Source organism: Pseudophryne corroboree, chromosome 5, assembly GCF_028390025.1.
Source record: "Pseudophryne corroboree isolate aPseCor3 chromosome 5, aPseCor3.hap2, whole genome shotgun sequence".
In the NCBI taxonomy this organism is placed as follows: Eukaryota; Metazoa; Chordata; class Amphibia; order Anura; family Myobatrachidae; genus Pseudophryne; species Pseudophryne corroboree.
The window spans coordinates 727,002,630-727,029,199 of record NC_086448.1 but is presented as its reverse complement, the minus strand read 5'-3'; the positions used below and the strand labels follow the sequence as shown (position 1 = coordinate 727,029,199).

The 26,570-nt window shown below is 41.9% G+C and overlaps 1 protein-coding gene across 12 annotated transcripts in view; it reads right to left on the bottom strand.

Moving 5' to 3' along the window:
- Positions 1-12,102: 12,102 nt before the first annotated feature.
- The window catches only part of RALYL (RALY RNA binding protein like), a 1,174,022-nt gene continuing 1,159,554 nt past the window's right edge, over positions 12,103-26,570 (bottom strand). For all 12 annotated transcript variants that reach the window (XM_063924013.1, XM_063924021.1, XM_063924012.1 and 9 more), the window contains 2 exons: positions 20,692-20,747; positions 12,103-14,214 (listed from right to left, as the gene is read on the bottom strand). In XM_063924013.1, the coding sequence (XP_063780083.1) occupies positions 20,706-20,747 (42 nt within the window). In that variant the 3' untranslated portion in view covers positions 12,103-14,214; positions 20,692-20,705. The remainder of the gene's footprint in view (positions 14,215-20,691; positions 20,748-26,570) is intronic.

The following is a 26,570-nucleotide window of genomic DNA, read 5'->3' as shown; positions in this document are numbered from 1 at the left end:
TGCAGCACAGATATGGAATGGATAATTGCAGTGACACAGAGCTGCAAGATACAGCAATGGCCTACTGTACACAACTATATACTGTTGGGTCACCAAAATGCGTCACTGTAATACTATATATACTGCTCACAAAAATGCAGCACAGATATGGAATGGATACTTGCAGTGACACAGAGCTGCAAGATACAGCAATGGCCTACTGTACACAACTATATACTGTTGGGTCACCAAAATGCTGCACTGTAATACTATATATACTGCTCACAAAAATGCAGCACAGATATGGAATGGATACTTGCAGTGACACAGAGCTGCAAGATACAGCAATGGCCTACTGTACACAACTATATACTGTTGGGTCACCAAAATGCTGCACTGTAATACTATATATACTGCTCACAAAAATGCAGCACAGATATGGAATGGATACTTGCAGTGACACAGAGCTGCAAGATACAGCAATGGCCTACTGTACTGTACTACTATAAGTATAATTATATACTGGTGGTCCCCAGTCCCCACAATAAAGCACACTGAGCACAGATATTTGCAGCACACTGAGCACAGATATGGAGCGTTTTCAGGCAGAGAACGTAGATATTTTCAGCACACTGAGCACAGATATTTGCAGCACACTGAGCACAGATTACGGAGCTTTTCAGGGAGAGAACGCAGCCACGTCCTCTCCGTTCAATCTCCAATGCACGAGTGAAAATGGCGGCGACGCGCGGCTCTTTATATAGAATACGAATCTCTCGAGAATCCGACAGCGGGATGATGACGTTCGGCCGCGTTCTGGTTAACCGAGCAAGGCGGGAAGATCCGAGGCTGCCTCGGAAATCGTTTAAAATGGGTGAAGTTCGGGGGGGTTCGGATCTCGGAGAACTGAATCCGCTCATCTCTAGATTACATAGATGTGTATGACTACAACACGGGCAAATAGTTGTATAGGACAGGCTGCTGTATTCATCTGGAATTAGAATCCATAATCTGGCCGTGTGACTCTTGTCTTTCTCACCTTGGCAACTGTGAAACTAATTCAAATTTTGTTAGCAAATGTTATAGGCTATCAAATGTGCATTGAAAAACATGTACTGTACTTATTAGTATAATCTCTTTAATTACAATATGCATACAGTACATTCTACATGATTCTCATAAATGATGTGCTTTTAGTTTCTCAAGTGTAGCACATACTGATATAGAAAATGAATGTACTATAGTATATCAATGACTTCCAGTGTTTCTTTTGCAAAGTTCTTTTCCTTAGAATGATTAATGAGGATCCGAGCAAATCCATTTATATGCAAATTAAAAAATATTGCCATACAAATGTTAGCACTATCCGGTCTAGGGGAATAGAATACGGCAGCCGGCTATGCCATCATTATACACAGAAGTACAGAATAACTTATTACCAAGCGAAGCTCACTGATTACAGTTTCATCGTTTCTTTAAAAGCAATCTATAGACTTTTTTCCTTCTCTTTAGGATCATCTTAACTTTTTAGACTTTTGTTGCATAGAAATGATGTGTTTTGCAAACTTTAAGTTTACCCTTCAGCGGTAAGGACGAGTGAGATGCAGTTAGCAATTACTGCAGCAAACATTAATACTGCAATGTGTTCTATTGATAGGCAAGGTAAACAGTAAGAAGTTGTACTTATACATTTAGATTTGCATCTTATGGAAGTAAATTAACTATGACAAATGCATTTCAAAGCAAAAATGGCACATTTGGCACCAGCAATTTGCATACTAGAGTGCTGCAAACACAGGAAGTTGGCTACAGACTTAGGGCCCGATTCAGACCAGATCGCTGCTGTGCATTTTTGCACAGCGGGTGATTATCGATAGACTGTGCATGCGTATGCACTGCAATGCGCACACGCATTGCCAAACAACAGCAGGCATTGCCGAACAGTGACAAGCTAATGTGAGAATTTCAATCGCACAGCCATTCGCATGCTGATTGACAGGAAGAGGCCATTTGTGGGTGGTAACTGACTGTTTTCAGGGAGTGTCAGGGAAAACACAGGCGTTCCCAAGCGTTTTCAGGGAGGGTGTGTGACGTCAGCTCCGAACCCGATCAGCCTGTTCTCATCGCACTGGAGGAGTAAGTCCTGGGCTGCGCACAGACTGCACACAGTGGTAAAAACATTCGATGGTGAGTGAGGTGCGAACGGATTTGCAGCTGTCCACTGACTGAGGGATGTTTGTTGCATGGCGTACACATGCAATCGCTCACTTGCGCGGCGAATATACACTCTCCTTAGGCGGTGACTGTCTGATCACAGGACAACACATTTAGCAGCCAAGCGATCAGGTTTGAATCACCCCCATAATAAGCAACTCTGGGCCTGATACAGAGGTATACAGAACCCAATGGTTTATCTATATTCCGATGTTTAGAGATCTGTGCTTGAGCAGAATCAGATGCACCACTGCGCATGTGCCCCCAAGCCGCAACATGATTGACAGGGCAGGAGCGTTTCTGCCTGCGTTTTAAGAAAATGGGGGCGTCTGCCCCATTTTATTTGAATAGTGTGGCCAGTGTCTGTTACTTCTAACAGATTTACTGGATGAGCAAATGGACAGGAGGTGGCCGTTCTCAGTAAAATTATAGCAAAAACATGGTATGAGTGCCCTGGGTGCAGATTACATGGCATTGAAAAGTGGAGTCTTATTTTTGATAAATAACAGTGAATTGATTATACTGTAGTGAAGGCTTACTCAGATGGCAGAGCTGCCACTATCGCAATTGATTGTAACTATAGTAATCCCATGCTGCGTCATTCTGATCTGAGATAATGGCAGGAGAAGACTTTTTCCTTGAGACACCTCTTGCAGGTATTAGCATATTTTCACAGAGCTGTTCCATTCAGCGATGCAGCTGCTGTGCAAAATCATCCATCTCTGAATCACAGCAATACCCCTTATTCACATTACGTAACACAGTAGTGCCCATTATTCACATTGCGCCACACAGTAGTACCTCTTATTTATGTTACACCACACAGTTGTACTCCTTATACACGCTACACCACACAGTAGTGCTCCTTATACACAATGTCCACAGTAGTAGTGCCCATTACACATAATGCCAACAGTAATAGTGCCCTTCACACATAATGCCCAAAGTAGTAGTACCCCTTACTAGTGATGTGCACCGGACATTTTTCGGGTTTTGTGTTTTAGTTTTGGATTCGGTTCCGCGGCCATGTTTTGGATTCGGAAGCGGTTTGGCAAAACCTCCCTGAAATTTTTTTGTCAGATTCGGGTGTGTTTTGGATTCGGGTGTTTTTTTTACAAAAACCCCTCAAAAACAGCTTAAATCATAGAATTTGGGGGTCATTTTGATCCCATGGTATTATTAACCTCAATAACCATAATTTCCACTCATTTCCAGTCTATTCTGAACACCTCACACCTCACAATATTATTTTTAGTCCTAAAATTTGCACCGAGGTTGTTGGATGACTAAGCTAAGCGACCCAAGTGGCAGACACAAACACCTGGCCCATCTAGGAGTAACACTGCCATGTCAGACAGGATGGCACTTCAAAAAAATAGTCCCCAAACAGCACATGCTGCAAAGAAAAAAAGAGGTGCACCAAGGTCGCTGGATGGCTAAGCTAAGCAACCCAAGTGGCCGACACAAACACCTGGCCATCTAGGAGTGGCACTGCAGTGTCAGACAAGATGGCAGATTTAAAAAATAGTCCCCAAACAGCACATGATGCAAAGAAAAATGAAAGAAAAAAGAGGTGCAAGATGGAATTGTCCTTGGGCCCTCCCACCCACCCTTATGTTTTATAAACAGGACATGCACACTTTAACAAACCCATCATTTCAGTGACAGGGTCTGCCACACGACTGTGACTGAAATGACTGGTTGGTTTGGGCCCCCACCAAAAAAGAAGCAATAAATCTCTCCTTGCACAAACTGGCTCTACAGAGGCAGGAGGTCCACCTCCTCCTCATCGTCCGATTCCTCACCCCTTTCACTGTGTACATTCCCCTCCTCACAGATTATTAATTCGTCCCCACTGGAATCCACCATCGCAGGTCCCTGTATACTTTCTGGAGGCAATTGCTGGTGAATGTCTCCACGGAGGAATTGATTATAATTCATTTTGATGAACATCATCTTCTCCACATGTTCTGGAAGTAACCTCGTACGCCGATTGCTAACAAGGTGAGCGGCTGCACTAAACACTCTTTCGGAGTACACACTGGAAGGGGGGGGGCAATGAAGCCAGTTTCTGCAAGGGCCTCCAAATTGCCTCTTTTTCCTGCCAGTATACGTACGGACTGTCTGACGTGCCTACTTGGATGTGGTCACTCATATAATCCTCCACCATTCTTTCAATGGTGACAGAATCATATGCAGTGACAGTAGACGACATGTCAGTAATCGTTGGCAGGTCCTTCAGTCCGGACCAGATGTCAGCACTCGCTCCAGACTGCCCTGCATCACCGCCAGCGGATGGGCTCGGAATTCTTAGCCTTTTCCTCGCAGCCCCAGTTGCGGTAGAATGTGAAGGAGGAGCTGTTGACGGGTCACGTTCCGCTTGACTTAACAAGTGTCTCACCAGCAGGTCTTTGAACCTCTGCAGACTTGTGTCTGCTGGAAAGAGAGATCCAACGTAGGCTTTAAACCTAGAATCGAGCACGATGGCCAAAATGTAGTGCTCTGATTTCAACAGATTGACCACCCGTGAATCCTGGTTAAGCGTATTAAGAGCTCCATCCACAAGTCCCACATGCCTAGCGGAATCGCTCCGTTTTAGCTCCTCCTTCAATCCCTCCAGCTTCTTCTGCAAAAGCCTGATGAGGGGAATGACCTGACTCAGGCTGGTAGTGTCTGAACTGACTTCACGTGTGGCAAGTTCAAAGGGTTGCAGAACCTTGCACAATGTTGAAATCATTCTCCACTGCGCTTGAGTCAGGTGCATTCCCCCTCCTTTGCCTATATCGTAGGTACCTGTATAGGCTTGAATGGCCTTTTGCTGCTCCTCCATCCTCTGAAGCATATAGAGGGTTGAATTCCACCTCATTACCACCTCTTGCTTCAGCTGATGGCGGGGCAGGTTCAAAAGTGTTTGCTGGTGCTCCAGTCTTCGGCACGCGATGTCTGAATGCCGAAAGTGGCCCGCAATTCTTCGGGCCACCGACAGCATCTCTTGCACGCCCCTGTCATTTTTTAAATAATTCTGCACCACCAAATTCAATGTATGTGCAAAACATGGGACGTGCTGGAATTTGCCCACATGTAATGCACGCACAATATTGGTGGCATTGTCCGATGTCACAAATCTCCAGGAAAGTCCAATTGGGGTAAGCCATTGTGCGATGATGTTCCTCAGTTTCCGTAAGAGGTTGTCAGCTGTGTGCCTCTTCTGAAAAGCGGTGATACAAAGCGTAGCCTGCCTAGGAACGAGTTGGCGTTTGCGAGATGCTGCTACTGGTGCCGCCGCTGCTGTTCTTGCTGCGGGAGGCAATACATCTACCCAGTTGGCTGTCACAGTCATATAGTCCTGAGTCTGCCCTGGTTTACTTGTCCACATGTCCGTGGTTAAGTGGACATTGGGTACAACTGCCTTTTTTAGGACACTGGTGACTTTTTTTCTGACGTCTGTGTACATTCTCGGTATCGCCTGCCTAGAGAAGTGGAACTTAGATGGTATTTGGTACCAGGGACACAGTACCTCAAGCAATACTCTAGTTCCCTGTGAATTAACGGTGGATACCGGAAACACGTTTAACACTGCCCAGGCTGCCAAGGCCTGAGTTATCCGCTTTGCAGTAGGATGGCTGCTGTGATATTTCATCACAGCAGCCATGTTGGACTGTGATGACTGTTGGACAGCAATTGACTGTTGGACAGTCAATTGCTTACTGGAAGTAGTACAAGTGGTCTTCCGACTTCCCCTCTGGGATGACGATCGACTCCCAGCTGCAACAACAGCAGCACCAGCAGCAGCAGTAGGCGTTACACTCAAGGATGCATCGGAGGAATCCCAGGCAGGAGAGGACTCATCAGACTTGCCAGTGACATGGCCTGCAGGACTATTGGCTTTCCTGTCTAAGGAGGAAATTGACACTGAGGGAGTTGGTGGTGTGGTTTGCAGGAGCTTGGTTACAAGAGGAAGGGATTTAGTTGTCAGTGGACTGCTTCCGCTGTCACCCAAGGTTTTTGAACTTGTCAATGACTTCTGATAAATGCGCTCCAGGTGACATATAAGGGAGGATGCCTGGAGCGAAACTTATGAAAGGCCTATAGTGTGCCGTGCAGATCCAGATTAAGGAGGGGGGAGCAGAGGATATGTTATCCCGGGCCTCCCGGGCCTGCCGTCAACAGAACAGGTAATGTGGTGGTGCAAGTACCACTAGTCTACTCGTTAAATTATATATTACAGAGAGCATCAGTGACCACCATACAGATGTGTCCACTTACATCTTACCTCCCTGCACGTTAAACAGCCATTCTAGTCACATCATGCTGTGGCGTGACTCGGTAGCACCTAACGTATTTACATGCGACTTTTTCCATTAAAATGTGTTTTCTTCGCAAAACAATGTGAATAGGACACACAAGCAGTTTATGCTATTTAAAATGATAAGCGGCATGCCTATATTTTGTGCGAGACTGCGGCTGTAACTGCATATGAAATGGTACAATGCAGTGTCTTCTTATAAAACACTGTAACGTACCATTTCCTATGCAGTTCGTATACCATATACTACAGAGAGCATCAGTAACCCCTATATATTACAGATGGCATCAGTGACCACCATATATTACAGAGAGCATCAGTGACCACCATATATTATAAAGAAAATCAGTGACCACTGTATATTACAGAGAGCATCAGCGACCACTGTATAGTACAGAGAGCATCAATGACCCCTGTTTACTACAGAGAGCATCAGTGACCACCAAATATTACAGAGAGCATCAGTGACCTCATATAATACAGAGAGCATCCGTGACCACTGTATATTACAAAGAGCATCAGTGACCACATGAGCCATAACTAGACATTTTGGTGCCAGTGCCACAAAGATCATTGGTGCCACCCTCCATATTTCATATAGGAATGTGACCTCTTGGGGAAGGGGTGTGGTCACAGAATGGTACCAATTCACATTACAAAGTAGTGTCCATTACTCACATTAAACCGCAGTCCGTTAGTCCCATTACACTGCACAGTAGTGTCCGTTAGTCACATTAAACCGCACAGTAACGTCCGTTAGTCACATTACACTGCACAGTAGTGTCAGTCAGTCACATTACACCATACAGTAGCGTCCGTTAGTCACATTACACTGCATAGTTGCATCCGTTAGTCACATTACACCGCACAGTAGTGTCCGTTAGTCACATTACACCGCGCAGTAGTGTCCGTCAGTCACATTACACTGCACAGTAGTGTCCGTCAGTCACATTACACCACACAGTAGTGTCCATTACTCACATTAAACTGCACTGTAGCGTCCATTAGTCCCGTTGCACCACATAGTAGTGTCCGTCAGTCACATTACACTGCACAGTAGTGTCCGTTACTCACATTAAACTGCACTGTAGCGTCCGTTAGTCACATTACACCACATAGTAGTGTCCGTCAGTCACATTACACCGCACAGTAGTGTCCGTCAGTCACATTAAACCGCACTGTAGTGTCGGTTAGTCACATTACACCACACAGTAGCGTCCGTTAGTCACATTACACCACATAGTAGTGACTGTCAGTCACATTACACTGCACAGTAGTGTCCGTTACTCACATTAAACCGCACTGTAGTGTCGGTTAGTCACATTACACCACACAGTAGCATCCGTTAGTCACATTACACCACACAGTAGCATCCGTTAGTCACATTACACCACACAGTAGTGTCCGTCAGTCACATTACACCTCACAGTAGTGTCTGTTAGTGACAATTGTGATCAAAAAAAGACTCCTGATGTAATGATGGACTTGCTATATGCCCATGCCATAACTAACCAAAGGTACCAGTGTAGGGGACATTTATTACACTGGCCAGCACTGTTGTTTATATATGAGGGCATAAGAGAAGATCTGCAACCAACATCTAAAGTATAGTGTATAAGCACTATGGACACTTTACACTGTATCAAATATAGATGGATAATATTACATATATACATATATAACTGAGCAATATTTAAAAGTATGCCAATAAGGTCACAGAATGTGCAGCCATAACTTTCAATGTTGGAATTTCGGGTGTGGGAAAGTCAGGACTGCTTAGTGTGCTGTCCTGGTCATAGGGATACACCGCAAATACTCTTTTGTACCTCAAACAGCAGCTGCAGAACACCTTCACAGATGATCCTGGCTGGGAGCACTACTGCGGTGTACTGTCCAGTGGGCAGAGATTAAAATGGCCAAGGGGTGGAGCTTTGGCCGACAGGGGACTCAACAGTGGTAGAACCAGGGGCAGAGCTTGTAATTGCCCAAAGGAACAGCTTGGGATGGCATATAAGAGGAACTTGCAATAGTGGGCACATCTGCAGATGCATCAGGAGGCGGAGCATATCGCGATTTGGTGGTGGAGCTTATTTCCAGCCTGGGTATGAGCTTCGGCCAACAGCAGGGGGTAGTGGCATGTTTATGAAAATTGACTACACACACCTTCCCTTGTGTACATCAGGGTGATTAAATGTGCCAAGACTGAGAAGCCCACTTTTAGTGCCCATGCACACTGTAATATCGATTGGTGTATTAATTATATCCCTTGGTATTAACCAAATACATGCTTATGTTATAATTAGAGATGAGCAGACTCGGTTCTACAACAACCAATACCATCCAAACTTCTGGGATCCAAGGGAATCCAAGCCCTGGCTCGGGTTTTCCTACCAGGCTTGGATTCCAAAATGAGGCAACACATCATCTTCCCGATGTTTTTAATTTTAAGTCCCTCCTGCAGCTATTCAGGTGCCAATTAACTTCAGATGCTAGTCCGAAAGCACAGCCATTAGCTTGCCAGCAATATGATCCTCCTGCAGCATTAACCAACTGTTTTTTTTGTCACTGCCTGTAGCGCAGCATTAACCCTTTATTGATGTACACTGGTACATGCCACCATTACTATAATTATATAAGTGCAGTGATTTGCAGAAATGTGTAAAAAAAATAAAGATGAAAAAACAAACAAAAAATGTTTGTCTTCAGGACCAGGCCATGCCACACAGTACATAAAAATAAGCACTGTGAGTTTACAGTGTGAGTTGTCATTTGTGAAAACAAATATATATATTTTTTGTACAACTTGTGTGTTCAATAAAGTTCAGGAGGTGCAGAGCCAATGGGTGAGTTGAATATGGATCACAATCAAATGATAGAAGAGCAGGAGCAGCAACCAAGTAGTAGTGATGTGGATGCTGCTGGTCATGATAATCATGATATTAGTACATGGTACTTCAACATCAACTAAAGCTGGTGCTCAAGGGCATAGAGGGTATAAGAAAGGGCGCTTAAAATTAAAACAATATTTTGCAGTGCTAAAGAATAAAACATCATCTCTAATAAAGGTAAAGTTTACTGTAGAAAAATATAAAATTGCCAACACTGGAATGCACCATTACTGAAGACTCTGTACTTTGTTGCATTGGGCAACTAATGTGTTCCTCATATATTTTGTAGTTCATTTTTATGAACATGAGTCATTTTCCACATTTCATTAGTTGCTACTTCAAATGGTTTCAGTAGCTTGCATAAACAGAGTATTCTCCAGTGTGCTGGAATAAGGAACATTCCCCCTCCTTTCCCTATGTTATAGCATCTTGTGTGGGTTTTGATGGCTTGTTGCTGTTCCTTCGTTTGCTGAAGCATATAAATGGTGCAATTCCACCTAATCACTAGCTCTTCCTTCAGTTGGCAGCATGCCATATGGAACTGTTATTACAGCTGCTACAATCTTCTACATGCGGTTGCTGAATGAATTTGGAAAATACCCAGAAATTTTTCGACCCACAGACAGCATCTCCTGCACGCCCCTGTAATTTAAAAAAAAATTCTGTACCACACCAAGTTTAATGTGTGGGTAAAAGTTAAACTACCTAACTCATAAATTTCCTTAGTCAATCAAACAATTAAATTAAATTAACTATCTGACTTATCCTTATCTCTTTTACAGAAACTTAGGAGAGAAAAGATCATGAAAGAAGAATTTTCGATCAATACCATAACCAATTGATTAACATTTTCGGAATCTAACAATTAATTTAAATTACAGTAATTTACAACTCAATCCTTCCTTCCTTCTGATCTAGTTCTTGATTAATGAAAACATTCTTGGCTTCAGTATTCTACGGTATCGTATACTTTATTAAACTTACATCCTGTCTGCCACTGCAGTGCCACTCTGTTTAAGATGTGTCATGTTTGAAGTTGACCTGCTACATGTTTGTGCTGACCACTGCTGTCGCTTAACCAGCTAGCTCAGTGCAACCTTTTGGCCTAATCTGGATGAAAACAGTAATGTGATCTGTAAGGTGGTCAGAATTGACTTGAAATAACTGGAAATCAATATTATTGAGGTTAATAATACTGAAGGAACAAAAACACCCAAATTATGTGATTTTAGCTATTTTTATAAATTTTTGAAACACATACAAATCCGAAAGCAAAACACGACAACAAATTATAACCAAAACCAAAAACACAGGGTTAGTGCAAATCTCTAGTTATAATTGAAAATATTCACCTATAATCAGTTATTTAATGCTACATAATTGTATGCACAGGTATGCAGTTTATTATCTGGATTGTTTGTGTATTTTCATAATTTGCAGGACCATGCCTATTATACACTATTTCTGATTACAAGGAACTCCAGTTGCTCCCCATACACATCCATAGACCAGCCTAAATGTACTGCTGCTGACACAGGGATCAGTTGAATGGCTTATCTCTATATGTATCAACCGAGGGCAGGAGCCTGAAGCTGACAGATAGCAGTATGCACCCCGAATCATGGATCTTCCACCAATATGGTCTGGCAGGCCCTCCACATATTCTTCACTTTGCCTCTGCTCTTCTCCGCTTACTACCTTGTTCCTCACCCTCTTCCCTTTTCTCATTATTCATTCTCTATATTTCTTCTCTTCCCTCCTCTTCTATTCCTCATTTTGTCTTTACCTCTATTTACTCTTAATCAACTTCCTTTGTGTTCCTCCCCTTGCCTCCACTGCTATTTCTTATTCTCCATTATTTTTATCTACTTCTCCACCCCTCCATCCACTCCACATGGTCAAGCCCAACTTCCATCCTTCATCTTACATTGGACTGTAACATGTTGCCCACATGTGAACAGAGCATGCAAGAAGTAGTCAGAGGAGTCTGCATCACACAGCAATCATGTACACAGCAGGCAAGCAGATATACATGGGGGTGCTAAAATGTATTGGGGATATTAATGTAATTTGGGGGTTAGATGGGATTATTAATGTGGTTTGAGGGATGTTAGTGTACTGTAGGTGTTGTATGGGCAAGTAATTTAACATGATGGTAGTACTGTAATGTGGATACTGATAGACAATTTACACTGTAGCACAAATGGGGATAATTTATTTAATGATAGAGCTGCTTAAGCAGGGAGGCCTATAGTGTTCACTTGTTTCTCACAATTTTAGGATGTGATCAGCACTTACCTAATTTACAAACAGAACGCAAGCATTTCAGCATTTAGCTAAACAGGAAAAATACTTAATACACAAGTATAATATAGTCAAAGTACATGATGCAGTCATGTAGTCCCAATCTTCCCCCATGGGAAAGGTCTGTGTGATTTCTGCTTATTTAGGAACACTTATTAATCCAACATTACATGTCAACTACTAAGTAATTATGTAAAGGTTGTCTCTTTCTTTGATTGAATTTAGTTGTAAATTATTACAGGAATTAAGGATGGTAATGTGTAGACCCTTTTGTAGTTACAGGATCACTTCTGTGTCCCTGGAAGCATATATGGTTGCTCATCACTGTACTAGTCTATAGAACTAGAAGATTTCAGTTTTCTATGTTTGTTTAGGATCCTAAAACATATCCAAGAAAAACAATTATGCATGTAAGTTCAAGAAAATATTTATTTACAAACATTTAAAAAGTATTTTTACACATTTGAACAAAATAAATACAATGGCCTCTTGCATAAGTAACATGTTTCTAAATATACATAAATTAATTATATTGTTGATTGAAAGAAATATGGCATAGTAAGGAAATAAATGCAGAAACAATGCTACAATGTACATGTGCATTTAAAAGCAAATAACAAAGATTGAACATTTTCTACACACAAAGAGATCTTGATCACAGCTGTCCACAGATATAACTTTTGATTACATCAAAATCAATATTAATGCAATTGCTTGACAATAAGATTGTACTGGCAAGAAAAGGTTTTGGATATTTTATTTTTTAAATTACCATTTTGAAAATATTGGGATAAAAACATAATCATCGGTATAAACAACATCTTTGTTTAAATGTAGATGCTGGTTACAATTATTACAGCATTTTTAAACATGTTTCTCTCTTTTGTAAGTGAAAAGGTAGCTGGGCTGATAAAAGTGAGACTTTACCAAGATAATTACAACACTCATTAATGGTGGGATGTAGAGCTATTATTTATGTTATTTGCAAACAACCAATATCTGATTTGAATATTATTTCATCAAATTTATAATGGCATTGAACATATTACTAATTCTATAACTTTTTGTATTTTTTAAACTTTAGATTTAGGTGGCAGTGAGGATGGCAGTAAGATAGATGTAAGACTGAAAAGACAAAATCAAAGACAAATTAATTTGTTGTAAACTGTAAATATTATTATATGATTATTATATCCAGCTATTCATGGATAAAGGGCATATACATTTTTAAAATACATGCTGAGAAGCAAATTTCATTAAAAAAATTATCAAGCCATACCAAGCCATACACTGGATGCTACAGAATGCCAATTTGCTGAAAAGCTGGGGGTGGGGATAAAAAGCCTTTAGGACCATCTGTAACAATGTGGTCCCCACTTGGATCATCTTAATGTAATGATTAAACACAAATGTAAATAAAATAATAAAACAAGAAAAAAGTAAGGGAGTTCTATCACATAAATTATTACTTTAATTTGAAGAAATACACATAAACCTTGGTTTATCAATCGTTTAAGGAATATGAATTGCATTTCATATTTTTTTTTAAATAATAATAATAATATATTTATTAAAATAAAATTATAGATGAATAAAAATACAGATTTCCAATTTTCTTAAGCCAAATTAAGGAATTTGATAAAAATGTTCCGTTTTCTTTCATATTTGTACAAATGTCTTTGTATATATTTTTTCTACTGTAAAAAAATACATCTAACCTTAGATTGCAGTGATTTTCTCTGTCTTACAGTGTATGTACACTGCTTCATTTGTTTTAAGTGAGATGTGTGTTTTTGTAACTGATATAAATAAAACTAATATAAAGAAATCTATCCTAACAAATAATGAATTCAACGTTTTAATATAATTGTATTCTGTTACATTTAAAAAAAAGGACAGAACAAAAATATGAATTTAAAATTAAAAAGTGGCTTGGACATGTTTTAAATATCTACTGATAATGAAAGGGGCCAAATAAATCCATTCCAAATACATTTCATTGTGAAAATACAAATAAGCCAATAAGAAGAAAACCACAACAGGTATTTTTTTACTGTTACTAATAAAGACTATTAATTATTTTAAATATTTACATTTAAATAAACAAATTTGTGAATTCAGCACAGGAGTGCAAATGTACTAATATACATACATTTCAGTACAGACAAACAACAGATAAAGATGCAATCACAAACCAAATGCAATTGTAGCAACAGACAGAAAATATGCTAATCCTAAAAAAATGCTGATACAATTTCTCAATTTTCTCTTCAACTAGTTTAAAGATATGTATGATAATTGAAAAAAAAGCCATATCAACAAAAAAGAAGAAAAAAATTATTTCCAATCTCAGCAAAAACAAAACAAAAAAAAAACAAAAAAAATATTTACAGTGATACAATTTTAAAGCATGGGTTAAGAGAAAATATAAAGTAAATATTTTTCAGGTATTTGTGCACCCATAAATATAAATGTCATATTCTTCTCACAATCCTCAGGATCATTAATTCATTCACATAATACCTGTTAAATGAATAAAAAAACATGATATTAGTTCGGACATTTAAAACTTTTTTGCCATTTTAAATAATTCAATCAAATATTAAAGATTTAGACCTCACATACTATAATAATGATTTTAATATGGACACTTCAATTGCATAATCTACTTTCACATAGAAAATATAAAAAACATGTAAGTCATAAACCTCAATGTAAAATGTTACAGTTTGACTGTAGAGTGTTGCCATTTTTACAATAAAAGAAGGTGTCTAGTTTGTAAGAGCTCAAGTTAAATTCACAGATTGCGACCAGTATTTGCTGAATCTGACAGGGGAAAAGAGATTGAACCCCCAAAACATCTGAACTGAAAGATCAACCTCAATATGTAGATAGATGTTGGTCTAACAGAACATTTTTGAATTACAATAAATCTAATACATTACATAGAGTTCTTGTACTTTAGCTGTAAAGTGTAAATGGAATAATGAGATGACATTTTATTGGAGTAATATGCACTATGAAATTACACTTTGAAAATACACTGATCATAAAGAGATAAAAGTCTGTAGGGTCATAACAATGGATTTCTTTTAGTAAACACATTTGTAACTTAAAATATGTTTAAGTAATATTTCTTATTTTACATGAATCAAGTCTCCTGGGTTTGCATGTGTTTCCTGGTCAACCTAACCCAGGAAGTGCCCCTCCATACCCAATAAATGTCGAATTACCCCCCTCTCGTCACTTTTTACTTTGTGTGGAGCGATGGTGGGATGACATGTGTTCCTCTTAGAGTTGTGGTACTGGACAGTGAAATCATAGCCCAGCACTGCATTACTAGCCCATTACCAACATGGAAGGGCAGCACCATTGATGTTTCTATAGTGGGTGCAATATGTGCAGTGCACATGGGCCCCTGGGTCCAGGGGGACCCACACCACACACATTGCACCCATATTATAATACTTACCTTTTCGGAGTCTTGCGTTGGGCACAGCAGCAGAAATCTCTTCCAAAATGTCCACTGCACATGCACAGTAGTGAAATTGGTCCCCGGAAAATAACGGACCCAATGTTTTCGGAGACCTGTGCAGTAGACTCCAGCACAATGCCAGAGACTACTGCATCGTGCAGAGGAGGGGGCCCATCTGGAGCCTCCATAAGGGCCCCATCCTCTGTTAAAATGCCCCTGGGCAGCACCCGTCATTGGCTGTTGCATACTTAAGGGGCAGTATGGTGAGAATAAAGACACTGAGTGAGTGACGTTACGTTACTCATTCAATGTTTTAGACACCATCTTAAAATCAGATTCTATTTTATCTCCTTTGATTTCAAATTGAAGGTTTTTAAAATATTAGTTATAATGACATTAAAATAATCAATTGCTGTCCCTGGATGTACGTATTCTGTATAATTTACCTGTCCATCTTTAGTTTCATTTATTCAATGTAGTTAAGCAAAATAATTTTAAATACCACAAGTGAGACAAGGTTATAGTTTATGTGTGGCTCAGTTATTGCTGGCCAAACAACTTTTGAAATGTTTTCACCATAATTAGTTCAAATTTGATGTTACCCTCCCTACACCCTCTCCCACACCATGCTTACTCTCTCTCCTATCATGTATACACTATTTGATTCTTTGGATTTTTAACTGTAACCATTGTATCTAAGTGTGTTGTATTTAATTATGTTATTAATTTTTTGTTAAAATAAAGTGATTTCAAAAGCTACAAGAAGTATTTAATTTGTAAGCTAAACCTTTGTTTGAAAGTAATTATACATAAATGATGGGCATATTAATGAACTTGGTTAAATAAATGTTATAAAAGATTATTCAAACAGTGAAATTATTTAAATAATGTATTTTAAAATATAATTCTTAAAAAGCCCACTTTTCTGTGATTATATGTACTGCTTGTGCCTTCAGCTGCCCTCACCCCCACCCCGTCCTCGCCTCTCTATTCACTTCTCACCAGTGTCTCCTACCCTTTTTGTCTCCCCCTTCCTTGTTCACCTTCCCTAACCAAACTTCCTACTTTCTGTTAAAAAAACTATTAAACTCCAAAACAATCATGGTACTACCTGTACTGTAGGCCTAGTAGTTTACTATTCTTTTACAATGATTTTTTTCTTACTTTTGCTAGTGGCCTTGTTTCTTATTTACAGTATTTCTATGTGTCTTTTTGTGCTGTTGTATACCCTTTTTCCATTATTTATATAAATGGAAAAAAATGGGGCCTTCAAGCTTAAATGTTTTAATCAATATATGAACTAAACCCCATTGATTATTATGGTAGGAGCAGAACTTCTTTAATTTTTTATTTAAACAAAGTAGTCACATACTACATGCACCCCAGATCTAGGAATGGTGAGTGCAGTAGATCAATGCCTTTTATATATACAAGGGGTGTGTAACAAGTTTCCGAATGTGCAGTGCACAGGTAAAATAAACACAATCTGACTGTCTGGATATGAGCTGTAATCTCTTGTGAAATGTCAAGGCACAGAACTGTATATAAGCAGCAATGCACACTAAAGAAGTCAGCATGTTCACTTTCTTCCCCAACTCATTATGAGTATTAATCCTAACAGGGGCTACTGGAGAGCCATGATCTTCTATGGCTACAAGAGTGGTATGCAACAGCAGGAGAGTTTTGACCAACTGTGAGCTGCTTTTGGTGGGGAAGCTCCATCCTGAACCACTGTGTTTGATTTGTTTGCAGAATATAATTGTGGGAGACGGTCTCTGGAAGACAAAGAGTGCTGCAGCAGACCTGTGCTCACCATCACCATGGACAACATTCCTGCCATGCACGCCACAGTTGAGTTGGACACCAGGGTGACTGTGGACCAGTTAGAGAAGGAGATAGGCATCTCATTGAGATCCATCTGCTTGATACACAACAAAAATCTTGGCCTGAGCAAGGTTTCTGCAAGCTGGGTGCCCCACCAGCTTACTTCAGAGCAGAAGGAGACTTGGGTAACTTTATGATGCAACATGCTGGTTAGGTTTGATGGTGGTCGCTCAAACTTTGGTAGATCATCAGTGGTGATGAATCTTGGATCTACAGTTTTGACCCTGAGACCAAACAACAGTTGGCACAATGGACCCCAGGTGGAGGTTCGCCCCCACAGAAGATCCGACGTGAGCGCAGCATGGACAAGCAGATGGTGGCTGTTTTGTGGGCAAGACTGGTCATTTAGTTACTGTACCACTTGTGCAGCTGTGCACCATCACTGGGGACTTGTACACTAACCAATGCCTGCCGCAAATGTTAGAAGCCATTTCCAAGTGCTTTCCAAGTACTTGCGCTAGTGATGCCTTTCTCAATCACAACAATGCACCTGCCACGAGTCCAGGAAAGTGGTGGATTTTCTGGCCCATGAATGCATTCAGGAGCTTGGTCATCCACCATACAGTCCAGACCTGGCACACTGTGACTTCTTTGTTCCACAAAACATGCGCCGGAAGCTGCAGTGGAAACCTTCCAGCATGTAGAAGACATACTGTACCTGCTTCAGTCTGGGCCAGCTGCTTAACAAAGTGGTTTCACCGCAATGTAATGTTGACTGCAATTTATTGCACATCCCTCATACTGTATTATTTCTTTTAAACATAATGAATTACAATATATATATATATACATATATATATATATATACAGTATATATGTATATGACTGACTCCTACTCATAATAATATCTTTGGTAGATTTAACAAATTCATTCTTTCTTAAAAAATATATTGTTAGAAGAAATGTGTTTTTTTTCCACTGGTAGAAAAGACTAGTGATGTAATTCCTCGAAACTGGAACAGTTAGTTCGAAATTGCTAACAGTCAACCCAAACTGCAAAGAATCTCTCTTCTCTGACAACATCAGAAAAAATAACCTTTTACCTGGCATCTTTATGTCACTATGTCTGTCAAGAAGAACAAACAGCTTTGTCTTACCAGTCACGTAAAGGTACTTTGGGTGACTGCTTATGCTTATAATAATGAGGTGCTTCTAAATGCATTACAGATAAGATAGCAGTCTTTAAAATAAATGAATACACATTTGCTACTCAATGTTATGGCATGCATTCCATTTTCTGTTCCCTTTTTTCATATGTCGACATTTATATGCCTCTCTATGACAGGAGGAAGCTTTTATCATTAGGTAGATGAAATTTGCAATTTATCTTGCTTGGCATAAGATGTAAAAGTCACGTGCTAACATTATGGGGAACCATAGGAAGCTGTTTTATTTTTCACTTTATCATTTATTTCAGTCATTTTTTTTCTGCTTAGGGTAGATGTTTATTATTATGTTTTAAACAGGTGACAGAAAACCTTGAAGAAAGTTTTCACCTGTAAAATTAATCAATTACTGTACATAAATATGGCCAGCTACCAGTTCTGGGCAGATAGTACTGATAAGAGGTTCTGAAAGACAAAGTTTTACAATGTGTTTACAGTAAGAACTTTAATTCTAATTGAAATTTTTAGGTTCCATATATGAGGATTGGCCATACTTACCTACTTTCCCAGATCCTGCAGGTGACACACGATTTTTGGGGTAGTCCCCCCGCAGTCCTGGAAGAGTGGGCAGCCCACTTGCATCCTGCCTATTTCCCAGTGAAGTGGGCATAATGGGGAGATTATTGCAAAAAAATCACAGTGTCCTTGAGGAGAGGGTGGGGTCTAGTGACAATTTTCAAAGTAAATTTGTCATTCTGGCCCCACCCCTATGCAAATTTGTGCCAAACGCAGCAATTTTAGGGGGATTAATTATGCAACTAGCTATCTCCTCTCTGGGCTTCTTCCGGAGAGGTCATCAAGACCAAAGTACGCAAGTATGGGATTGGCCCTGAGAGATACTAACCCTTGTGGGAACGTTGCTCTGATAGGAGCCTGTTCTAGAGAAGAGGTTTACGGTAAAGTGATACAGTAGCTATTGCTTTCATAGGCATGGGAGGAGCACCAAACCCACCAGGAAGAGATCTGAAAATGGCATTATTGGGACCAAGTTCCAAAAAACTAAGCTTTTCAGAAGTAGATAATTTATTTGGCCAAGGCCACAGCTCCCATTGATAAAATCTGGTTTGCAGCATCAGTGATCCTAACATAGATGACAGCTACATTGACGTAATACTGCTGTTTCCACATGATTTTCTCTGTGAATCACGACTCCTGCATAAACTTTTTATATTTGGTGATACTGTGACAAATGCTACCCGAATTGCTTATATTTGCATGTTGGTAATAGATTTATTGAATGTTTTTTAATGGTTTGTCCATTTTTTGTTGGTGTGTTTTTCTTATTAATATTGCTGATCAACTTGTAATTTACTGCATAAATATTGTCACATCCTACATTTATATATAGAGCTAACATATTATACAGCTCTTCTCAGATAATGTTTAAACCTTAACATTTGTCACAGAAACCAGAGCAAACAGAAAACAAATTAACATGGGGAGAACTTTCTATATACATTAGATAGTGCCCTAGTTGTAACTGAATCCATGGCTCCATCACTGTCAGCAAAGAATGCTGATTGCCGTACCACCATGGCTGTCTTCTTATAATGTTGTAATATCAGTAAATTTGCTGTTAGTTTTATTTTAACATACAAATATAACCATACAAAAATTTTGTTATTGAAGTTTACTGAAGAATTTCTTGATTCTACTCCAGGCTGTCACTGATTTGGTCATCAATGGTTAGGAGACATCTACAGTACTGTAAAGCACTGAGGGTCTATTCATGAAGCAGTGAAAAGACTGGAGAAGTGAGCCTGTGGAGAAGTTGCCCATGGCAACCAATCAGCTGCTCCGTACAATTTTATAGTATGCAAATTCTAAATGTTACTTCAATGCTGATTGGTGGCCATGAGCAACTTGTCCACACCTGCTCACTTCTCCACACTTTTCACTGCTTCATGGATAGACCCCTCAATGTGTGACATAGGGGGTTTATTTATAAAGCATTGAAAAGTGTAGAGAATTGAACCAGTGGAGAAGTTGCTTATGGCAACCAATCTGCTCCTACGTACAATATTATAGAATGCACTTTTTATGAATGTTACCTCAAAACTGATTGGTTGCCATGGGCAGCTTCTCCACTGGCTTACTTCTCCACTCTTTTCACTGCTTCATGAATAAACCTCATAATGAGAAGCTGCAAGCTGCTGCTTCTCCATGTCTGTGATGTGCTGATAGGGCGGTGTTTCGACATGAAGTCACAGCAAGGAGCAACTTTAAGGAGTTGAGAATCATGCACCCACTACCTGTCTGCTAATGTAAGAAGCAGAGAATTGGGGCACAACAGGAGGAACTGATTTAAAAGAGGGGGAAGGGCATCTAACATAGACCCCTGATCTATCCCTGGCCATGGACTTTTGACCTATCTAATCCCCACTATTATATTGTACATTTTTACACAGTAAGAGACTTTGCCTGGTATTGTCCTGAATTACATATGTACATTGCAGATGATGATATAAAACTTACCAGAAATTTTAAATTCAGTTACTTGTATCTTCGATGTCTGATACATGATTATCCATCTAAAGTATAAGGGGGAGTACAGAAGAAAAGCAATATGAATGGGGTGAAAATAGCTTCTGAATGTAAGACCAGGAATACATGAGATGAAGAAGATATAAACACATATTATCTTGGTAAATTCCAATGATATGTTTATATATGGATGGGATAAAAATAAGATTTTACTCACCGGTAAATCTATTTCTCGTAGTCCGTAGTGGATGCTGGGACTCCGTAAGGACCATGGGGAATAGCGGCTCCGCAGGAGACTGGGCACAACTAAGAAAGCTTTAGGACTAACTGGTGTGCACTGGCTCCTCCCACTATGACCCTCCTCCAGACCTCAGTTAGGATACTGTGCCCGGAAGAGCTGACACAATAAGGAAGGATTTTGAATCCTGGGTAAGACTCATACCAGCCACACCAATCACACCGTATAACTCGTGATATTATACCCAGTTAACAGTATGAACATTACAGAGCCTCTCTACAGATGGCTCAACAATAACCCTTTAGTTAACAATAACTATATACAAGCATTGCAGACAGTCCGCACTTGGGACGGGCGCCCAGAATCCACTACGGACTACGAGAAATAGATTTACCGGTGAGTAAAATCTTATTTTCTCTAACGTCCTAAGTGGATGCTGGGACTCCGTAAGGACCATGGGGATTATACCAAAGCTCCCAAACGGGCGGGAGAGTGCGGATGACTCTGCAGCACCGAATGAGAGAACTCAAGGTCCTCCTCAGCCAGGGTATCAAATTTGTAGAATTTTGCAAACGTGTTTGCCCCTGACCAAGTAGCTGCTCGGCAAAGTTGTAAAGCCGAGACCCCTCGGGCAGCCGCCCAAGAAGAGCCCACCTTCCTCGTGGAATGGGCTTTTACAGATTTAGGCTGCGGCAGTCCAGCCGCAGAATGCACAAGCTGAATTGAGCTACAAATCCAGCGAGCAATAGTCTGCTTTGAAGCAGGAGCACCCAGTTTGTTGGGTGCATACAGGATAAATAGCGAGTCAGTCTTCCTGACTCCAGCTGTCCTGGAAACATAAATTTTCAAGGCCCTGACTACGTCCAGTAACTTGGAGTCCTCCAAGTCCCTAGTAGCCGCAGGCACAACAATAGGTTGGTTCAAGTGAAAAGCTGATACCACTTTAGGGAGAAACTGGGAACGAGTCCTCAATTCTGCCCTATCCATATGGAAAATCAGATAAGGGCTTTTACATGACAAAGCAGCCAATTCTGATACACGCCTGGCCGAAGCCAAGGCCAACAACATGACCACTTTCCACGTGAGATATTTCAAATCCACGGTCTTAAGTGGCTCAAACCAATGTGACTTTAGGAAATTCAACACCACGTTGAGATTCCAAGGTGCCACTGGAGGCACAAAAGGGGGCTGGATATGCAGCACTCCCTTAACAAACGTTTGAACTTCAGGTAGGGAAGCCAGTTCTCTCTGGAAGAAAATCGATAGAGCCGAAATCTGGACCTTAATGGCACCCAATTTTAGGCCCATAGTCACCCCTGACTGTAGAAAGTGCAGGAAACGACCCAGCTGAAATTCTTCCATTGGGGCCTTCCTGGCCTCACACCACGCAACATATTTTCGCTATATGCGGTGATAATGGTTTGCGGTTACTTCTTTCCTAGCTTTAATCAGCGTAGGAATGACTTCCTCCGGAATGCCCTTTTCCTTCAGGATCCGGTGTTCAACCGCCATGCTGTCAAACGTAGCCGCGGTAAGTCTTGGAACAGACAGGGCCCCTGCTGTAGCAGGTCCTGTCTGAGCGGCAGAGGCCATGGGTCCTCTGAGATCATTTCTTGAAGTTCCGGGTACCAAGCCCTTCTTGGCCAATCCGGAACAATGAGTATGGTTCTTACTCCTCTTCTCCTTATTATCCTCAGTACCTTTGGTATGAGAGGAAGAGGAGGGAACACATAAACCGACCGGTACACCCACGGTGTCACTAGAGCGTCCACAGCTATCGCCTGCGGGTCTCTTGACCTGGCGCAATACTTTTCTAGCTTTTTGTTTAGGCGGGACGCCATCATGTCCACCTGTGGCCTTTCCCAACGGTTTGCAATCATTTGGAAGACTTCTGGATGAAGTCCCCACTCTCCCGGGTGGAGGTCGTGCCTGCTGAGGAAGTCTGCTTCCCAGTTGTCCACTCCCGGAATGAACACTGCTGACAGTGCTAACACGTGATTTTCCGCCCATCGGAGAATCCTTGTGGCTTCTGCCATCGCCGTCCTGCTTCTCGTGTCGCCCTGTCGGTTTACATGGGCGACCGCCGTGATGTTGTCTGACTGGATCAGTACCGGCTGGTTTTAAAGCAGGGGTTTTGCCTGACTTAGGGCATTGTAAATGGCCCTTAGTTCCAGAACATTTATGTGTAGGGAAGTCTCCTGACTTGACCATAGTCCTTGGAAGTTTCTTCCCTGTGTGACTGCCCCCCAGCCTCGAAGGCTGGCATCCGTGGTCACCAGGACCCAGTCCTGTATGCCGAATCTGCGGCCCTCTCTGAGATGAGCACTCTGCAGCCACCACAGCAGAGACACCCTGGTCCGTGGAGACAGGGTTATCAGCCGATGCATTTGAAGATGCGATCCGGACCATTGGTCCAACAGGTCCCACTGAAAGGTTCTGGCATGGAACCTGCCGAATGGAATTGCTTCGTAGGAAGCTACCATCTTTCCCAGGACTCGCGTGCAGTGACGCACCGACACCTGTTTTGGTTTCAGGAGGCCTCTGACTAGAGATGACAGCTCCTTGGCTTTTTCCTCTGGGAGAAACACTTTTTTCTGGACTGTGTCCAGAATCATCCCCAGGAACAGTAGACGTGTCGCAGGAACCAGCTGTGACTTTGGAATGTTTAGAATCCAGCCGTGCTGTTGTAGCACTTCCCGAGATAGTGCTACCCCGACCAACAACTGCTCTCTGGACCTCGCCTTTATCAGGAGATCTTCCAAGTATGGGATAATTAAAACTCCCTTTTTTCGAAGGAGTATCATCATTTCGGCCATTACCTTGGTAAATACCCTCGGTGCCGTGGACAGGCCGAACGGCAGCATCTGGAATTGGTAATGACAATCCTGTACCACAAATCTGAGGTACTCCTGGTGAGGATGGTAAATGGGGACATGCAGGTAAGCATCCTTGATGTCCAGTGATACCATGTAATCCCCCTCTTCCAGGCTTTCAATAACCGCCCTGAGCGATTCCATCTTGAACTTGAATTTTTTTATATATGTGTTCAAGGATTTCAAATTTAAAATGGGTCTCACCGAACCGTCCGGTTTCGGTACCACAAACATTGTGGAATAGTAACCCCGTCCTGTTGAAGTAGGGGCACCTTGACTATCACCTGCTGGGAATACAGCTTGTGAATTGCCTCTATCACAGCCTCCCTGCCTGAGGGAGTTGTTGGCAAGGCAGATTTGAGGAAACGGCGGGGGGGAAATGTCTCGAATTCCAGCCTGTACCCCTGAGATACCACTTGAAGGATCCAGGGATCTACTTGTGAGCGAGCCCACTGATTGCTGAAGTTTTTGAGACGGGCCCCCACCGTACCTGGCTCCGCCTGTTGAGCCCCAGCGTCATTCGGCAGACTTAGAAGAAGAAGCGGGGGAGGACTTTTGTTCCTGGGAACTGGCTGTATGCTGCAGCTTTTTTTCCCCTACCTCTGCCTCTGGGCAGAAAGGACGCGCCTCTACCCCGCCTGCTCTTTTGGGGACGAAAGGACTGTACCTGATAATACGGTACTTTCTTTGGTTGTGAGGGGACATGTGGTAAAAATGCTGACTTCCCAGCCGTTGCTGTGGACACTAGGCCTGAAAGACCATCGCCGAACAACTCCTCACCCTTATAAGGCAAAACTTCCATGTGCCTTTTAGAATCTGCATCACCTGTCCACTGCCGAGTCCATAACCCTCTCCTGGCAGAAATGGACAGTGCACTTATTTTAGATGCCAGCCAGCAAATATCCCTCTGTGCATCTCTCATGTATAAGACAGCGTCTTTAATATGCTCTACGTTCAGCAATGTAGTGTCCCTGTCTAGGGTGTCAATGTTTTCTGACAGGGAATCTGACCATGCAGCAGCAGCACTGCACATCCATGCTGAAGCAATAGCTGGTCTCAGTATAATACCAGTGTGTGTATATATAGCCTTCAGGAGAGCCTCCTGCTTTCTATCAGCAGGCTCCTTCAGGGCGGCCGTATCCGGAGACGGTAGTGCCACCTTTTTTGATAAGCGTGTAAGCGCTTTATCCACCTTAGGGGGTGTTTCCCAACGTGACCTATCCTCTGGCGGGAAAGGGTACGCCATTAGTAACTTTTTAGAAATTACCAATTTTTTATCTGGGCAAGCCCACGCTACTTCACACACTTCATTTAATTCTTCAGAAGGGGGAAAAACTACTGGGAGTTTTTTCTCTCCAAACATAATACCCTTTTTTGTGGTACCTGGGGTCACATCAGAAATGTGTAAAACATTTTTCATTGCCTCAATCATGTAACGAGTGGCCCTACTGGACATAACATTAGTCTCTTCGTCGTGAACACTGGTCGCCAGTGTGCTGAGGGAGATAGCTCCGCCCCTTTTTCGGCTGACTTTTCTCCCGCTTTTTAATGAATTCTGGCAGGGGTATTTATCACATATATAGCCTCTGGGGCTATATATTGTGATATATTTGCCAGCCAAGGTGTTTTTATTGCTGCTCAGGGCGCCCCCCCCCCCCCCCCAGCGCCCTGCACCCTCAGTGACCGGAGTGTGAAGTGTGTATGAGGAGCAATGGTGCACAGCTGCAGTGCTGTGCGCTACCTTGGTGAAGACTGATGTCTTCTGCCGACGATTTTCTGGACTCTTCTTGCTTCTGGCTCTGTAAGGGGGCCAGCGGTGCGGCTCCGGGACCGAACATCAATGGCCGGTTCCATGCGGTCGATCCCTCTGGTGCTAATGGTTTCCAGTAGCCTAAGAAGCCCAAGTTACCACCAGTTAGGTAGGTTCGCTTCTTCTCCCCTTAGTCCCTCGCTGCAGTGAGTCTGTTGCCAGCAGATCTCACTGTAAAATAAAAAACCTAAAATATACTTTCTCTCTAGGAGCTCAGGAGAGCCCCTAGTGTGCATCCAGCTCAGCCGGGCACAAGATTCTAACTGAGGTCTGGAGGAGGGTCATAGTGGGAGGAGCCAGTGCACACCAGTTAGTCCTAAAGCTTTCTTAGTTGTGCCCAGTCTCCTGCGGAGCCGCTATTCCCCATGGTCCTTACGGAGTCCCAGCATCCACTTAGGACGTTAGAGAAATATATTTTTAAATTACTATTCTTTTGAAATAATAAAAACATTCAAACAACTGTACAGGCCAAAAACCATCTATAAGAGTTAAAACTTAAGTCAGAGCCAGGAGAAGGGGATACAGGGGGTGAATGTCTCCTTGATACCCCTCTCTCAGGGTACTCCATGACCATAGCACACTCCTGCATTGTGCAGGCGGGTCGAACAATGAGTGGGGGTAAACCGGATATTTTCAGGCTTCCCTCTGCTGCTGGGAGAGCTGCTGCTGACAGGCTTGCAGCAGAGGCTGAAGGCAAGCATAATTGGTCACTGGACAGCAGCGTCAGAGCTGGGGTAGGAATAAGGAAGTTACTGGGGCAGAGAATCTGAGGAGACACTACGGGAAGTGGGAGGAGATCTTGGGAAGAACTTCATGGCTACTGGGGATTTGGTTTCCCGAATCCCAGGCTATCTGCTGCTCACACTGCCTGAGAGGTTCTTGCCCCTGCTCTAGGTAGGACCTGCACTGCTGCCTCATGGAAGTGTGGGGGGGAAGTGGGTTCACAGCA